At 42.4% G+C, this 19106-nt stretch overlaps 1 protein-coding gene across 1 annotated transcript in view; it reads left to right on the top strand.

The window, feature by feature from the left end:
* The window catches only part of LOC128609820 (low-density lipoprotein receptor-related protein 8-like), a 28497-nt gene that overhangs the window by 3363 nt on the left and 6028 nt on the right, over positions 1 to 19106 (top strand). Inside the window, exons 3-12 of the mRNA XM_053628634.1 lie at positions 6776 to 6898; positions 8149 to 8268; positions 13040 to 13432; positions 15178 to 15300; positions 15394 to 15516; positions 16566 to 16685; positions 16851 to 16976; positions 17720 to 17891; positions 18450 to 18677; positions 18893 to 19011. Of these exons, the coding sequence (XP_053484609.1) occupies positions 6776 to 6898; positions 8149 to 8268; positions 13040 to 13432; positions 15178 to 15300; positions 15394 to 15516; positions 16566 to 16685; positions 16851 to 16976; positions 17720 to 17891; positions 18450 to 18677; positions 18893 to 19011 (1647 nt within the window). The remainder of the gene's footprint in view (positions 1 to 6775; positions 6899 to 8148; positions 8269 to 13039; positions 13433 to 15177; positions 15301 to 15393; positions 15517 to 16565; positions 16686 to 16850; positions 16977 to 17719; positions 17892 to 18449; positions 18678 to 18892; positions 19012 to 19106) is intronic.

Raw genomic sequence — 19106 nt, 5'->3', positions numbered from 1 at the left:
TTTTTTTTACTCTGAAAACATTTTAAAATACGTTCTGTAGAATCTTTTTCCATTCATATGGAAGACCCCTTATGCTCATGAATATTCATCAGATTACTAATAGCCTTCTTAATGAAGGGGAAAAGACTTTGCATGTCAATACAAGCAGATGTCTTCTGTCGGTCCTGTTCGGGCGGGGTTAGTTTCACTGGATAACGTGATCTTCTCCTCCCTGATAAAACTCGAATCTGCTGGACGGCAGCAGTTAGTTACATTAACTAACCCTAACTTTAGACCTTTAAGATAAGCATGTTTATTAATCAGTGGTTTTGGCTGTTGATTACGGAATGGTTATATTGGAGTATTTAACAGTTAAGCTTCTCACCTGGTTGTTAAAAACAGTTGTTTACCTGACAGTCTGTTATGTCTCAGAAACCCCACAAAAATTTCGGCATTGGGAAATGGAGATGTGATTTTCTTAGGCAGTAGTAAGTTGTGTGTAAACGTGTTGATGAACCATAAAGTGCATATCGTGTTCCCGACGCAGCTCATTTGCATTTAGTGACGCCCACAAAACTCCATAAAAGGTAATGTACACAAAGAGCTGGGAGCATGAAATGAGCGATCAGGGTAAAGGCTGAAAAACAGAAGTGGAAGTTATTTTGCCTCACTTCTAGGCCAATAAATATAATTGTTAATTTTTAATATTGATGATGATGATAATGATAATAATAATAATAATAATAATAATAATAATAATAATAAAATAAGAGCGCTAAATCTTCCATCAGCTGAGGTGTTTGTGTATGTCTTACGGCTCTGCACAGACACAGACCGGGTCTGTCCTCCGTTTATACACCGCCTTTTTTTTTTTTTTTTAATCATAAATGAATTAGTTTTATTCGTCTTAATTCATGGCTGTGTGTCGGCTCGCTTTCTTTACTTTTTGTTTTCTTTTATTAATGCCAATAAAATAAAGTGCCTGATTTTCACTAAACATTCTGGATGATGCTCTTGGTCTCTGAGCGGGTGAACTAGCATGAGAATGTGTTCCACAGCTCTTCTGTACCATAAGTCTCTCTGGATATGGGTGTCGGCTAAACGCTGTAAACATCCTAAAAATAGAGTTTAAAAACCTGCAGTATATTCCAGATATAAAAGTGCAGTAATCCACGCAGGTTATATGATCTAAAGTCGAGGTTTACGTCGTCTTCTGCGGACACTCGGCAGCGTTTTTCAGTGTGACGTTCTCGTGTAAGTGCTCGTACAAACGATTCACAAATGAATCTGTTCGTATTCAGCTCGATAAACGAGGCTCACTGTCTGCACTTCTACTTCCACTTTGTTTGCTCTAGTACCCCATGTCTGTAGACTAAACACACCTCAAACAAAACCCCACCCACAGACTTACCTTTCCACCTGCAAGCTTATTCAAGAGCTAGACCACTTTCTGGCCACGCTGTGTGTGTGTGTGTGTGTGTGTGTGTGTGTGTGTGATGAATACGTCTCACCACACTTCCTGTACTCAGTGTGACCACTTGGTGGATTTCCAGCTATTAAGAGCAGCAGGTTAAACACACATTACAACATGGCGACTGTCCAAGCGACTCTCGCTGTGGGGCTTCACACGCTCTTATTATCTCACACATGCACACACACACGGCTTAAAGTCTGCTGTACGTTTGAGCTGAGGGAGATGGGAGATGAAAATGTCGTAAGGCGAGGTTAGAGATCCGAGCAATACGACGATAAAATATCCATATTATGATTTAAATTAGACACGTTTCTTAAATATCGTCATCTTGTTTACGTTTATTTAAAAAAAAATTTAATTACAAACTGACTGGAAGCAGCTTACTTGATGTTGAAAGGTCTAGAATTGTACTTAAATTGTATTCTTTCTGAGTGTAAAATATTTCTTCTTCTTCCTTCCTTATAACAGGTTTTTAAAGATGCAACACTATGTTGTCAGTTTGTAAGCAGACCTGAATGTTGTGTATGGTAGAAACGCCTTTGAGGATTCTGATATGATAATTATCTCGAACGGATGCTTTCCAAAACACACGCAAACTCTTCTGCAACGCTAATCTTGTTATTAGCATTTAAACAAAAATGAAGATGTTAATCACGCTCATAACACCTTTAACACCACAGCGGAAAGTTTATCCAAACGGTTTCTGAGGGAGCGAACAGACAGCACTTCGTCAGCAGACGCGTTCAAGTCTTATTTTCCGCAGTCCAGATTCACACGGTTCATTAGCTCGTCTGTTCAGCCGGGTTAATCAGACCTCTGGGTGAGAAGGACATGAGACACCGAGGCTTCCGCTTCCCACTCGGCCTCGCTAACGGATTCCTGATTCATGGTCAGTTTATCAGTGTCTGCGGATCTGTATCCTGTAGCTTTTCCACAAAAAAGCTGACCTTTCCCTTACGCTGTAATCCCCTGACATTCTGTTCTCTCTCTTGCCACCGTCTGCTTCTTCTTTCTTCATCTCTACGGTGGTCCAAAAGTACAAAACACACCAGCACCCCCAAAAAAAACAAAACAAAAAAACCCAACATGAACTTATCTGGAAAAAAAAACAGCAACGTGAAAGGGCAGGTCTTTATAGACTGTTCTAAAAGAGACCTTGGTTAGCAAGCTAGTTGATTCACTAGTTATAGCATTATAGTAATATTATAATCTGACTGAAGAATCAGTCAGGAATTTTATACATTAGCTAAAATGTTACCTACTTGTTATTATGGATTAATGCTAAAATAAGTCAGGATGAACCATGGTGTATCTCTAGAAGATCCTTATAGCTTGCTGTTCTGTCAGTGTTGACCTAGCATAAACGTACCTGAGCGTTTATACTGGAGAGAGGTGTCTGTTTGCGTTCACAATGTAATTACAATGTGGAGGACTTTGAAAAGTCGTGTCGTGGCTACGAAAGCCGAGGTGCTGCTCAAACGAACAAAAAGATTTCAGCTAGATAAACGTGTCCACGATGGCCAACTCCTCAGTAAGAACGTGACCTAGACATCTAGTAGATTTTACGTGAGCTACGCAGGTTTGTTAACGCGATATCAATTTGGCATGTTTGCTAACCCTGTTGAATTCTTAGCTAGCAAGCCGAATTCACCATCACGATTAGCTAATTGGCCGAGATGAAATGGGTGCTGCGGGGAAAACTGGAGCTCCTCAAACCAACATGATCACTTCTAACTGCCTGCAAAGAATTCCTTATTATGAATTCTAGCTTACGTAAGTTTGGAAAGGTGTCCCATCTGAAAAACGAACACTTTTCCACCACAACAGCACAGCGTTTTCGAAAACTCTAACGTGCGTCCATGAGGCCTCATAATCACCAGATATCATCTCAGGATTATTTTAAAACCTCCTCCGTCGTCTTTCATTCTCATTCATCCGAGAGAGAGCGAGGAAATGATCCGACTAGTGCAGAGATATAAATAGATCGGGTTTAACGCAGCGCCGGGTGAGATCTCGCTCAGAGAGGATACACAGAGGCCACGGTTTATTTACTCCATCATCATGGAGATCGAGTGGACGATGATGATGATGATGATTGCAGGAGTGCAGCATTTATTCTGAAAGAGTAGGGATATTCCGTGTTGGTTTGTGTACTGTGTACACGTCTTTTTTTCATGCTGAATCACAGAAAGCCAGAGAAATATTAAAGCATCTCTGTTCAGAGAGCCCACGATGTGGACCGTGAGCCAATTGCAATCCGAGCGATTCATGTAATCTTCCTTCAGGGTACAGCTCGCTAAATAACAGGGATGAATTTTTAATGTTCGCTTTATTATAAATCTGAATAGTAAATTAAGCTCTCTTGACTTTTTTAGCTCTTAGTTAATAGCTGTCCATCCACTAATGTCCATAAGATAGCATGTATGCTTTGTTGAGAAATGTCCTCACTTCCTGAAATATTTCAGGAGTGAGGACATACATGATTTCAGTTATCTACAAAGTTTGGTCTGAGTATGTTATGACTTGCCCCCACTTTGGTGATGTCGCTGTCAAATTTGTTTACATGTTATGGATGAACTCGTCTCATGTCAGTCTCGTGAAAATTTGGACAATTTTTAACAAGATTGGACAAAATTTGTCAGAGAAGAACAGGAAATAAACATGTTAAAAATGTATGAAATGGTGGGGAAAAAAATCCAAATGGCAGAAATGTGCATCATCGTATACGCTGAACTCGGAATGACCCAAAGAATCAGAGGAATTTCTATACTGTGCTGCAGAGTTGCTATTGCAAACACATGTACAAATTTGCTCTGTTGGTGGCGCTAGAGTGCTTGAGTGGCATACACCAACATTGGTGTGTAGATAGCTGAGGCTGTCCTCCATCACTGGACCAACTTTCATAAAAAGCATGTGAAGCGTTCTATAAACAGCTGTAGACGTTCTTGTGGAAGAATAATAATAAGAAGAAAACATACAATTACAACAGGTTACTTACACACCTTTGGTGCTTGGCCCCCTAATTAAATACAAATACAAAATCCAGAGTGTCCACAGTAATAAAGTTGTGTTTTCTGAAAATAAATGACATTTTTGGATTGAAATTAAACTTTTTTTAAATAAATATCCCCTGATACATTCGACGCATCTGGTTTATTATTTCCCTTAATGGAGTCATTTCCTGAGTGAAAGCCTCAAATTCCCAGAGAGACTGAATATTGATTATCCAGTAAAATGTAATGGACAGACTGAACCGACCACGGTGACGTTTCCCTTCATCCCGCTGCTCTGTTTCTGAGGTTAAACTACAACACTATGATAACTGAATACATTTTCTTCACATGTGTAAGTTTATTTTTGAATATGAATGAGATGGGGGGGACACACCTGGTTCGGTTCTCTAGAACACCTTGTTACGAACCAGCTGCCTTCCGTTCTTAAATGGAAAGCAGAAAATCAAGCAGAATGCTTCAGGGCCCGGAAACGAAGGCAGTGCGATGGAACGACTTCGCCTTACGCTAATGAAAGCGGAGGGAATAGGATCAGTGAGTAAACGATGTCGTGAGGGTGATGTTAAATTATCAGGGGAGCGCATGACACCGTCACGCTAGTGAAATTACACACCGAATTTCACGTGAAGAAAAGTAGCGGCATTAACGCCAATTACATGTGTAGCATTCGCGAGCTCAGCGAACTGCCTGCTCTGTTCATGTTGTGTAAGCTGCTCTCAGCACCAGCGGGACTGGTCTGAACTTCTGATCAGCTTTTCGTTTTTTACTTCAAGTCGCGTATTCATTCACCACCTGCTCGAGAGGAAGGACAACAAACACGGCTTCCTGTCAGAGACGAGAGAAAGACACTGATGGAAAGAGAGATAGGCAAAGAGAGTGAGACAGAATGAGACATGGACAAACAGAGAGCCAGGCAAATAGAGTGAGATAGAAAGTCACATGGAAAGAGGGACAGGCCGAGAGAAAGGGAGAGAGAGACAGAGAGACACAGGCAGAGAGAGAGATACAGGAACTTGGAGGGGGGGGTGACAGATGGAGAGAAAGACAGACAGTTGGGGAGAGAGAGAGAGACAGACAGATGGAGAGAGACACAGGCAGTTGGAGAGAGAGATACACAGATGAGAGAGAGAGAGAGAGACAGACAGATGGAGAGAGAGACAGGCAGTTGGGGAGAGACAGACCGAAGGATGGAGAGAGAGACAGGCAGTTGGGGAGAGAGAGAGACAGAAGGATGGGGAGAGAGACAGGCAGTTGGGGAGAGAGACAGAATGATGGAGAGAGAGACAGGCAGTTGGGGAGAGAGAGACAGATGGAGAGAGACAGGCAGTTGGGGAGAGAGACAGGCAGTTGGGGAGAGAGAGACAGATAGATGGAGAGAGAGACAGGCAGTTGGGGAGAGAGACAGGCAGTTAGGGAGAGAGAGACAGACAGATGGAGAGAGAGAGACAGGCAGTTGGGGAGAGAGAGACAGACAGATGGAGAGAATGACAGGCAGTTGGGGAGAGAGAGACAGACAGATGGAGAGAGACAGGCAGTTGGGGAGAGACAGACAGATGGAGAGAGAGATAGGCAGTTGGGGAGAGAAACAGACAGATGGGGAGAGAGAGAGACTGAAGGATGGAGAGAGAGACAGGCAGTTGGGGAGAGAGTTAGAGACAGACAGATGGGGAGAGAGACAGAAGGATGGAGAGAGAGACAGGCACTTGGGGAGAGAGAGAGAGACAGGCAGTTGGGGAGAGACAGAGACAGATGGAGAGAGACAGACAGATGGGGAGAGAGACAGGCAGTTGGGGAGAGAGACAGAAGGATGGAGAGAGAGACAGGCACTTGGGGAGAGAGAGAGACAGGCAGTTGGGGAGCGAGAGAGACAGATGGAGAGAGACAGGAAGTTGGGGAGAGACAGACAGATGGAGAGAGAGACAGGCAGTTGGGGAGAGAGAGAGACAGACAGATGCGGAGAGGGACAAGCAGTTGGGTGGAGAGAGAGAGAGAGACAGAAACAGGGTTTTTTTGCTGTAGAAGTTTACACAGTGGTGATTGATGAATATCTGAGATGCTCCATAGCTTCTGTAAAATCCTCATGATCTTTAAATAGGTAAATATTTAAAAAGGGTAGAAGTTGGATTACAAGCTGAACCATACTTCCCATAATCCTTAACAAGCCAACGAACTACAAACCATGTCACATGACCAATCACATGCAGTTCTCACTGATGGATTTGTACCTAGAACACAGGAATGGATACAGAGCTGACATGTGTGTAATGTTTATTCTCTCTCACTCTGTGTGTGTGTGTGTGTGTGTGTGTAGTGAAGAGCACGTGTGACCCGGCTGAGTTTGCATGTCAGAACGGACAGTGTGTGTCCAGCCGCTGGCTCTGCGACGGAGAACCCGAGTGTTCAGACGGATCAGACGAGGCCGAGTCCACCTGCAGTAAGCACACCACCTAGTGCACTTCACCACCTAGTGCACTCCATTTTGGGGAGTTGTAGATGTATGTTAACATGTAAAATGTTTGTTTATTTAGATTTTTAGTCTTTTATTTATTTTTTTGTGCATCAGAGAAAATGTTATAAAGCTGTGTGTTATTAGACAGTATATTATTATTATTATTATTATTATTATTAACGGCGTGTAATGATACAGTTGGAGGTTCAGTAATGACTTGAGTTCTTTAGTGGCACGAAAAAACAGGTCTCAGTTTCCATGGTGACGACGTGCTTCACCTCAGAGATACGACTCTCCATCTCAGTGTGTTCCCTCTCACCATGAGATGAGTTCAGCGCACACATACACTAACACACACTAACATACACAGTTCTCAGATACAAATACACACACACACACACACCAGAGAAACAGTAATGGTGTGTAGTATACAGGAGGTATAAAGGAAAAGAGCCGAGACAGTGGATGGTGCTGAAGGTGAGATTTTTTTTTAAAGGTCACCTGTTTATCCAGAGGAATGAGTTTGCTTGCTTGCTTATTTATTTATTTATTTATTTATTTATTAGGAGCTAAAAAGCACTGCAGCACTGCAGTGTAACCGGTCAGCACCTCCTCTCCTCTTCGCTCTCTTTTAATCACTCACTTATTCGTACAGACTCGCTTCCTCCTCCCACACCCTCTTCCTCTCTCTCTCTCGGATTTGTGCTTACACTCTGTGCATGCTGTCCACTCACAGAAAAAATCTCATCTACTGATACAACTGTGTTTCACAGAGGGGTGTGTGTGTGTGTGTGTGTGTGTTTTAGACAGATGTGTATTAAAGGATAGTGTGTGTGAGTTTGAGATAGATATTGTGTATCAAACATTAGTGTGTGTGTGTCATGTAATGAGGTTAAGGACGGATGCAAGTGCAGTTAAGAGCTTTAATAGAAGAGAATATGATCGTAAGGGCAAGGCAAAATAAACAACGAAGACAGGCAGAGGTTAACCGATCAGGCACACAGACTAGAGCAAGTAAGACAGATAATCAGTCAAGTGCAAAGCAGAATCAGAACCAGTATAAAGAACGTGAACGTGTCTGTGTGTATTTTAGGAGTTGTAGTTGTCGTCGGCCATGTTTGTAGTTTGCGTTGCATTCTGGGAAATAGAGTTGCTAGTTTGCCATGACATGACAGTTTCGGACAGATGTTGTTGTGTATTAAGCGTGTGTGTGTGGTCTCTCTCCTCCTCAGCAGTGAAACAGACGTGTCCTCCAGATAAGTTTGACTGCAGAGGGACGTGTGTGTCTCCGGGGTGGAGGTGTGACGGAGAGAGAGACTGTGAAAGTGGAGCGGATGAAGAAGACTGCGCCGCCGGTCAGACACTTTACTTCTTTATTTATATTCATTTATTTCTCCTCTAGTGATTTTATAACAAACACAATACTAGAAATATATTAGAAATAAAATGTTAATTAATTAATTAATTAATTAATTTACTTTTGTTATAAAATCTGTTTAAAGGGAAATAATTGTTAACAATCTGTAATATTAAAGATTTTATTCAGTATTTATTCTGTTTTTTAATCGTCGTTTTAATTTACAAGATCATCACAGAACAGGACGATGAGCAGAAATGTAAACGATTCCTTTATCAAATCTGTGAAATATATTCTAACTTCAGCGCACAGACCAGAGAAGAGACACGTCTGATGATAACATAACACTCTGATGCTGGGGGAAACGATTAATAGCAGCTAATTAATCAAAGATGGAGAGAAGCTCCACAACCTTGTCTCCTTAGCTGAAGGTCAGTGATAAACAGGGTTAATGTAGGAGGAGGTGTTCAGGGTTTTCCTGGCAAAATGGTGGCGTTGTCCTGTCCTACTTTTCAGAGAAAGAGTCAAACTCCTCCCTCTCTCCCGTGCTTTCTTCCTGTCATGCTGCTGTACATCTCCTCTTTCTCTCTCTCTCTCATTAAAAAATAAATAAAAATGATGTTCTAAATAAATAACATTCATCATTTCATACACTAACATGTATTTCAAAGTGCCTTGAAGAAAAAAAATACAGATAAACAGTAGCATAAAGAAAGAAGCAGGAAATGGAGAAAATGTAATAGAAATTAAGTTTTAGAATAAACAATTCTAAAAATAAATAAGTAATGAACATAAAATGTTAATAATGACTTTGGTAAAACGAGGGGAAAACGTTATAACATATTAAAATTAAATATTTAATACAAATAAAATGTTTAAAAAAGTTTAAAGTATAAAGTAAATGTTTCAACATCTCTATACTAATAACTTTCATGAAAATAAGTTGACATCCATAAAAGGACGTCATGAAAGCCTTTAAAATAAAACAAAGTTAAGTTATGTAGATTGCCCTGGTACTGGTTAAAGTAGCAAATTCCCACTCGCTCATTAGGTCAGCTTTTTTGTGCTAGATTATTTCTCTATCTCTCACTCACTCTCTTTGGGTTAGCTTTCTCTATCTCTTTCTCATATCGTCATTTTAAGTCTTAAAAACTGAAGAATCCTAGTCGGCTTCCAAAGCGGTGCTGAAAACACAGACCAGAAATGAACGAGGATAAACGAGAGGAAACGGGCGAGGGTCCAAACCAGGAAATACTCAGAACTGGAACTACTACAGAACAGGTGAACACAATCAGTTAACAAACCAGTGAAATGGAGACAGGGCTAGAACAGAACTAAAGTCATAGGCCTGTTGCGATTTTTACCATGGAAACGTATGTACTATACTGCTTTATTACAGAGAGATATATCTTATTCATAATACAGCCTGACTTATGCAGCAGTGAATCATGGGTAAATGTAATGCAGTGCAGCATTAGTGACACAGATGATGTGAGACATTATGATGGTGTGATGATGACACACAGTGTCCTCCTGATCATCTGTTAAACATGAGCCAAGCTTGTAATTACGCGTCTCGTTATCAATATGATGACAACTCAAAACGCAACATCCGGGTGCTAAAACTTTCACTTCTCTTTGGATCTTTCTTAAATGATAAATGATCTCTCTTCTACCCCCTCGATTTCTCTCTCTCTCACACACACACACACACACACACACACACACACACACACACACACACACACATATACACGTGCACACCCCGAGTTTACATGTAGCGCTTGATCAGAAACTTAATCCACTGCAGCTCTGACTCCGTTCCATCGACGCTGTGTAATTAGAAACGTAAAAAAAAGTCGGTCTCTCTTTAGCGTAGAGATAATCGAGTCGCACACCTGATGAATTATTCACGAGTGTGTCCAGATTTGCGTTAAACAGGGTGTGTAGTAGGCGGAAGCTGTGTATATACCTGTGTGATGCCTTGCACACGTCGAAATTTAGAAGAAAAAGTGTCCTGAAGATTTTTTTAAAAATAATGTTTAAAAAAAAATCTGTTTATGTGCAGCGCTCGCTTTACAAGTCTCTGTGAACGAGCTGTTACTATAGAAACGGTAAAGTTTTCAAACGAGCCCATTAATATAAGCCTGCACTACTGTTGGAGCTGCTGTTATAAAGAATTAATCTACACCTGACGACCAATCAGAGTGCTGTGGTGTAAACAGGAACTAATACTGAAGAAACAGGTCAAGCGCGAAGTCAGTTGTGCTAAGCTGCTGTCAAAATGTGTGTGTGTGTGTGTGTGTGTGTGTGTGTGGTACTGTGCGGATAAGAGCAGAACACTGTTCTGACACCTACGCACACACTTTCTCCTAGCTGTCATTTAAAGACCCACTGCAGCACTATGAGAAGGTAATATGTTGAGACTGCAGGTCACGTTGCTCCCCTTCCAGCCATAGCACGCTTCATGGCTTCATCTCAGCTGTTCAGAACATTTCATCACCCTGCTGTGGATCTCAGAGAACTAACTCGTATCCATCCAGGATAACAACAGCAAAAGATAGCAAAACCAAAGAAGTGAAGCCAAAACGTCTGTGAGGCCCTCTAGTGGCTGGCTGCGGTGCAATATTTAACCCCACATATTCCTACGGACTTGAACGGAGATGGTTCAAACTTGAGTTACATCTCCACAAATTATTTGCGAGTTAATCGATGATGATGATGATGATGATGATGATGATTAAAAGGGTGTGGTCGATGAGGTGACTGTCATTTCTACCTGTTCGTCAGCAATCTCAGAAACTCTTAGCCAAGCCTCAAGGATGTGCATGCACTTTCCAACACGTCCAGCACCGAGGTTGCTCATCTTGACGCCTAAACTAACTCGTTAACTAGCTCCTTTGAAGATGAAATATTAGCTTGCCTAGCTAATAGCTTACAGTTTCCGAGCAGAACATGAAAGAGCACGTCATCATTAAGCTGGGTAAGTTACTGCAGGTGTCTGAGCTAGGTCATCAGAGCACCACGAAGAGGAGCGATCACAATAGCTAACTAACAAATGGTAGATTAGTCGGTCATGACTCGAAGCTCCTGAAAGCGCTCTTGGACTCGTCTTAGACTTTTGTTTGAAGTTGCTATGTGAGAAGTTATTGTTTAATGCAGTGGTCACCATCCCTGTTCCTGAAGATCCACCTTCCTGCAGGTTTCATCTCCTTCCAAAATCTAACACACCTGCTTTACTTGATAAGAACTTCTTAAGGCAATGATTAGCTGGTCAGGTAGACACCATTTATGGTTGGAGCTCAAGTCTTCTGGAAGGTAGATCTCCAGGAACAGGGTTGGTGACCATTGGTTTAATAGATGCAGCAGCCCTCACGCTGTGTGAAATATTGCGCTGTAGTCTATTCCTTTACTCTGCGTGATCGTTGGATCTAGCTGAAGCTCCAAGTGCCGCAGCGTGATCAATGAGGCATCTCGGCAGAGTCAGATTTCAGATTAGCGGTGGTGAGGATAATCGCTTCCTCCTACACTCCGTTATAAGCTCCCTCCTGACTAATCTCATCACGCAGCTCCCTTTTATTCTAATGAAGCTGTTCATCCACCGGAGCATTTCCACAACGTGTTTACGTTACGGCAGAGCGAGGAGAGAAGAAACGTGTCGGAAGGTTTTCAGACACTACATCTCCTTTTTTGAATCAGTGATGGTGAAGCAGCGGCACAATAGCCGAGAGATCTCCAGGCACCGGTTTCAACTTGTGGTCATGTTTACATTGTGTGAGGAGATTTGTGTTTATCTCCATGTTCTCTGTAATGATTTCATAGATTCCGTTGAATGGATCTGAGTGGAACAGCTGTCACAGAGTTGAATCCTGATGTTGCCTCCAGAGTCGGAGAATTAAACGCAGACTGATGCATGATGTAGCATAAAAGCAACAGACAAAATGTTGACTAATAAAATATGCAAATGAGACGAAGAGAATAGTGAATAGTCGTAATTAATTTCAAGTCTAGTAATATCCATTGAAATGTTATATTAGTACTAGTACACTGAACGTTTATATGTTTTAACCTGTTACATAAAAAAAACGAAAACCATAAACAGACTTCTTTTTTCTTTCAATTTCCTTTAATGACTTGTGTTTTCCCATCACTTTTGAAGAAGGAATATTTATATCCGTCTCAAATTTCAAAGCAACAGGTGACCGTTCATCTTCTACGTATACGTGAGCGCCATGGCGCCACAATTTCAGCAACAAAGCAGCATGAGATCTTCTCAACTTCTCGACAAAACGACAAATCCAAACGATCGGCTCGAACGGTTCCTTGGACCGGTCCTATGCGTGTGGAGCGTGTGGTCTGACGTTTCTCCATTTCCACACTCCTGCTATTAGTTCCCGCAAAATCTGATCCATCCGCCGTACACATCGCCGTGTATGAGCTGTTACTATAGAAACGATAACGTATTCGAATGAGCACATTAATAGAAACCTGTTGCTCACATTACAGCTGGAGCTACCGTCCGAGTCGTGCTGTTGCACAGAACCTTCTGACCAATCAGATTCAAGCACTCGACCATGTTTCTTTATTAATGTTAACATATGTTGCAGTATAATTCACGTTGGTTCTGAGAACCGTAATGGAAAGCGATATCCAAGTTTTTTTTTAGACTTAACTAATATGTTCTACAGAGTAAATTGTTGCCTTGTGCTCCGTCTTAAAAGCTAATTTGTGACATTTTAAACCTGGTACCCCTGCTCTGTTCCTCACAGACGCTCGCTCGTGTGCTACCGGAGAGTTCCAGTGCCGTAACCTGAAGTGCATGTCTCCGGCGTACGTGTGTGATGGCGATGATGATTGCGGTGACGGCACCGATGAGGAGCAGTGTTCCCCGCCATCGTGCGGCCCGCTTCAGTTCCGTTGTAACAGCTCTGAGTGCGTTCCGCAGCCTTGGACCTGCGACAGAGACCCAGACTGCTTTGATGGATCGGATGAATGGGAGGGGCTGTGCGGCGACGGAGCCGGGCGAACGCTACCGCCGACGAGTCTCAAGCTTGAGTGTGGCGCCGGAATGTTCCGCTGTGGGAGCGGAGAGTGCATCAAGCTAGCATGGAGGTGCGATAAAGATCCAGACTGCATGGACCGATCGGACGAGTCCGACTGCCGTAAGTCACAGAGTCTGATAATCTGTTCCTTTACGCCGTCGAGAAATTACAAATTCATGATTCTGATCAATTCTGCCTCCTGCGCTAGGATTGGCTAGTCCACCAATATGACCGTTGATGAGCTGTTTTTCTTCTTCTACTCTTTTTACCATTCTTAATTTGTGCTTAAGGTTCACATCAACCAGCGCGAACACTGATGTAGGTTTTATTCATTTCTCTTGCAGCCGTTGTGTAACTTCACAGAGATGACTAAGCACAGGAGTGGGTTGAGTTGATTGATGTGTTGTAAAGTGTGCTCTTGTATAACCTGCAGGAATTTCCTGCTGTGTGCTTTTATCAGGTGCTCAGGGACACGGCAGAGCGCTCCGTGTCTCTGCTCAGTCGATTGGCTTCAGAGACGTCTGTCGGGAAACGTACACGTGATGGATTGGACGTTTCATTCAGCTCTCGGTTTGTTTATAAACGTTACAAACGAGTAGCGGAGAACAGGACTGAGGGCTCCAGAAGCAGCTGTAGATAAGGTCACATCAGCCTGCAGGGGAGGTTTATTTTCACCCACCACTCTTGCACCATGTGGGTTTGAGATGAAGTGCTGAGAGAGACTGGGAAGAGAGCGGGGATTAGTCACCGTACACACACACACTGAAGTGTGAAATTTTCCTATCGTTTATTTTTAGTGGCAAGGTGAACCTGATGATGTGGTTTATATTTCTACGTTTAAGAAACTGACTATAGCTGCTGTAAGGAATAATCTGCAGTTTTAGATGTTTGCTAGAGTGTATGTAGGAATTAATAGGAAAGGAGTAATGTAGTTTAAAAAAAGTTAAAGCAGCTTGGTTGGTATGGGTTTTAGTCTTGCTGTTGGTTCTTGGTGTTGGTTGATATGGGTATTGATCTTGGGAGTGTTGGTTTTGGTCTTGCCCTGGTCTTGATCATTAAAACCTTGGCCATGGTATGGTTTTTGGTCTTTGTATTGGTAGGTATGTATTGTATTGGAGGTTTTGGTTTTGTTTGATATGGGTTATGGACTTGGTTGATATGGCTTTTTAGGTGTTTGCATTAGTTGGTATAGGTCTTGTTTTTGGTCTGAGTTAGTCTGGGTCTTGTATTAGGTCTTGGTTGGTACATTATGGGTCTTAATCTTGTCTTGGTAGTGATGGCTTTGGTCTTGTCTTGGTCATTAAAATTCTTGGTCCTCAGTAGATATGGGTTTTGGTCTTAAATGGGTCTTGACTACAATAATACAAGCATTACCTAACATGACTAAAATTTTTTTTATTTTCACGTGATTGATGGGTTTGATTGTGAACTCTATAGACAGATAAACAGCGATCTACAGGAGACAGAAACAGAGGAAGAAAATTAAATGTATGTATAGCCCAAGCGTGTCAAATGTCCTGTAGATAATGAACTCTTCGAAAATGAAAAAATGTGGTATTAAGTCATTAATGTCATTTCTCTCCTTAGAGTAGGTGTGTGTGTGTGTGTGTGTGTGTGTGTGTAAACAAGTGCTACTTGTTAATTCATTTATTTAATGAAGTGTATTTGCTTGCTGCTTGTTACGATAAAAAGCCCCTTAAATGCACAGCTAATTTCCTTCTCTTTGATGTTTTCTCTGATTATCAGTGTGAGATTATGGTGTGCTCCAGGGGAAAAATGTGTGCGTGTGTGTATCCTGCTCTAAGCTGTGTGTGTGTGTGTGTGTGTGTGTGTGTGTGTGTGTGTGTGTGTGTGTGTGTCTGCAGCTCTCCTGACGTGCCGGCCTGATGAGTTCCAGTGTGGAGACGGCTCCTGCATCCACGGCATCAAGCAGTGCAATAAAGCCTTCGACTGTCTCGACCGGAGTGATGAGGCTGGCTGTGTTAATGGTGTGTGTGTGTGGGTGTATGGGTGTGTGGTAATGGCTATAATCATTTGTGTTTAATACTTTTTTTTGTCTCTTTTTGTCTTCTTCTCTGCAGCCACAAAGTGTGAAGGACCTTTGAAGTTCCTCTGTAGAAACGGAGAGTGTATCGACGGAGCAAAGGTGTGTGATGATGTGAAGGACTGCAAGGACCGATCGGACGAGCCCAAGAGGGAATGCGGTGAGGAGTTTTAGAAGGGGGGAGTTAGGAGCCGGCAGCCAGCTAGAGCAAAAGTGTAGAACTAGTGCTGTGTAAAATGTTTCTGCACATAAAAACCATCAAACTGCAGCCAATCAATAACACAAAACCATCAAGATACAGAGGCCACGCCTCCTTTACTGGCACTGAAGGGCACATGGACCACGCCTCCTTATGTAGGACTGACTCAGAGGCCACACCTGCTTATGCAGTACTGGCACAGAGGCCACGCCTATTTCACTGGGACTGGCACACACAGGCCACACCTCCTTCGGTAGAACTGAATTGCACAGAGGCCACACCCCCTTCAGTAGAACCGAATTGCACAGAGGCCACGCCTTCTTCATAAAAGGGAAGGTAGAGGAATCGAGATGTCAAATGAGATGTTTTAATGCATCTGAACATTAATTCACTATTAATAATAATGTAATATTGATAATAACTAACACCCTTTAATTATTTGAATCAAATATCTCAGTAAAGTTGAGGATGAGTCAAACAGGTTTCTCCTGATAAACACAGGGAGACTGAGTGAAGAGCGGACATTTCCTGCTCTTATTTTAAAGCACGGCACATTTCCATATACTGCTTACTCCTGGACACTCTCTCTCTCTCTCTCTCTCATTCATTCACAATGTGGGACATATGGCGGTCTTGAAGCCTCCCAGCCCTGATCCTTCATTTCCCTGTTTACTGTCAGGAAGCCAACTCCTCATAATGAACACCTGGCTCGCGCCTCACCCCGAGCCAGAGAAAGAGAGATAGATTGAAGAACTGCATGGAGAAAAAGGAAGGAAAAAGAAAGTCATCTCATCATCAGGCTCTCCTTTGCCTCATTAAACTGGGATTCACACAGAGCTTCCCACAAGCCTCAAGCTCTAGAAGCAACAAAACACGCATCAGTACAATGTGTGTTTCTCTCAACATCTGAGACGATCTCGATCCGTCACCAACCAATCAGTGTGCTGTATGAAAGACGCTTTAAAAGCGTGATATACTTTTATAGTACATTGGGGTTTTTTTATCTGCAGGTTTAAACGAATGCACGATGAACAACGGAGGCTGTTCTCATATCTGTGTGGATCGACCCATCGGCTACGAGTGTCAGTGTCCCGCCGGATACAAACTCCTGGATAAAAGAACATGTGGAGGTGAAATTTATCAATAAAACACTGTCTTAGTAATAACGTATAACATATTTTCTTCCCTTTCATTTTTGTCCAAATCAATTCTAACATTTGTACATAACGGTTTTATATAAGCAGCAGGGATTAGAAAAAGAAGGGATGTGTGTGTGTGTGTGTTTCTCCTCACAGACATCGATGAGTGTGAGAACCCGGACGCCTGCAGTCAGATCTGCATCAACCTCAAAGGAGACTTCAAGTGTGAGTGTCACTTGGGCTATGAGACGGACCCTGTGAGCAGAACCTGCAAAGCCGAGGGTGAGAATCAGTCATTTCAGCTCCTTGACTGCGGAAGATGTCGCAGGCTTTCAGGATGAGATACAGCAGCTGTAAAAGATGCTGAGTTAGTCATCGCATCAGCGTGCCTCGAACTGCCTGAGCCTGCAGTCTGGACGCCCACAATAATCAGACCAATCCAATCAACCAGAGATCAAAATTAAATCAGTCAGCGTAGATGCAATAAGTTCTGAGTAATCCTGTGTGTGTGTGTGTGTTCATTATTTACCCATAACCACACGTCTCAGTGTTTTAATTCCTCTTACAACACTGCAAATTTTCCACCGTTTAGTTTTCTAAACATTAACGAACTACAAGTCACACTTTTTAACTGTTTATAGTTACAGGATAGTTCTCGCTTACGTTTCAGCAGCTGTAAACAATCGTTCCTTCAGCAGCCTCTTTATTTATTTATTTATCTATCTATCTATTTATTTAGTTGAAAGAAGAAAAAAACAGCTTGTCATGTTGGCGAGAAACCGCAAAGAACCGTCCTGAAGAAGTCGGAAAACTTAAGTTACAGCTTTACCTCTGTCATCGGAGACTCCTTCCATAAAATCAAATAAAACTTCGCCGTAGAATCAGTAACGTATTGGAACGAGCGCGTTAATCCGCAATTAAAACGAGCTGGGAAATTTTTTATATGAAATCGTGACCAATCAGTATCCGGAATGTAACGGCATAGATACGATGAGCTGGATGCCATTTTGTTCTGTGCCGTGCAGGAAAAAGTCCCTACCTGATGTTCACTAACCGCCACGAGATCCGGCGCATCGACCTGGTGAAGCGGGACTACACGCAGGTTGTTCCCACTCAGAAAAACGCCGTGGCCATTGACGTGGACGTCGCTGCCAACCGCATGTTCTGGAGCGACGGCTTCCAGCGCAAGATCTACAGGTGACCCGACCCCCAACTCTCAAACGCTCACGTCCCTGTATTTAATCCCCAAAGGAATAAAGGTGTACACCGCTTATATTAATTATAATAACCTTCTCTAGAAGTGTTGCTCAGCAATGCAGCTTGTGTAGCAGTGATCAGAAGGGTTTGAGTTCAAATCCCAGGACTGCAGGAGGCCACAAGAGCTCAGATTTTTATACTGTATTATTTTTCGCATCATCAGTGGATTACAAATCTTGTACATATTATTCTTATTTATTCCGAAAGATGTATTTAATAATAGAAGAGCAAGCTGCGTGTTTTGTAATACAAGCTTAGTGCAAAATTACAATGTGACTTGTTTATGTCAGGAAGGATTTATCTGCTTAAGGAATTTTAAGACCCTAGACAGTTAATCTGTTCTCCTGTGTGAGTCCATAATAATTTAAGTGCTTATAAATGTGTAATAAAGCCTTTATGAGAATAGAAGAAACTGCTACTTATAAATGTATTATAGAACGAGAAGTCATTTTAACTAACGATTAACTCGAATATACCCTTACCCCCAAACGTACTCAGCGCCTACATCCATGAGGCGAGTGACCCGGCCCATCACATGACCCTGATCGACTCGGAGCTGCTCTCCCCAGAGGGTCTGGCTTTAGACTGGGTCCAGCACAACCTCTACTGGACCGACTCTGGTCACGGCACCATCTCGGTGGCTTCGTCTGACGGCAGCAGGAGGCGCGTCCTGATCCACACCGATCTGACTGAACCAAGGGCCATCGCCGTGGCTCCAGAGCAAGGGTGAGAGAAAAAGTGCTTTAACGGCTTTCACGCATAGGATTATCATTAATTATTATTAATAGTAACTCCATAAAATAAAATAACAGTAGTAAAAACAAGCATACAATTGTTTTTACATTAAAATGTTCTATTTAAAAAAAAAAAAAAAAGACAGTTTCACAACAAGCACATGATGTACTCTCTGATGTTTGTTTTTGTTTTTGTTTTCTCCTCAGATTCATGTTCTGGTCTGATTGGGGATCGAGGCCCAAGATAGAGAAGGCGGGGATGAACGGAGTGGACCGACAGGTCTTGGTGTCCGAGGGCATCGAGTGGCCCAACGGCATCACACTGGGTATGAGCTACACACACTATCAGCTGTTTACCTCCTACAGCACCTGCTTGAGGTTCATCTGGGTTCGTTTTTGTCCCGTTAGTGTTGCTGCAGTC

This window comes from Ictalurus furcatus, chromosome 7 (assembly GCF_023375685.1).
Source record: "Ictalurus furcatus strain D&B chromosome 7, Billie_1.0, whole genome shotgun sequence".
Taxonomy (NCBI): domain Eukaryota; kingdom Metazoa; phylum Chordata; class Actinopteri; order Siluriformes; family Ictaluridae; genus Ictalurus; species Ictalurus furcatus.
This window is presented reverse-complemented; position numbering and strand designations above follow the sequence as displayed.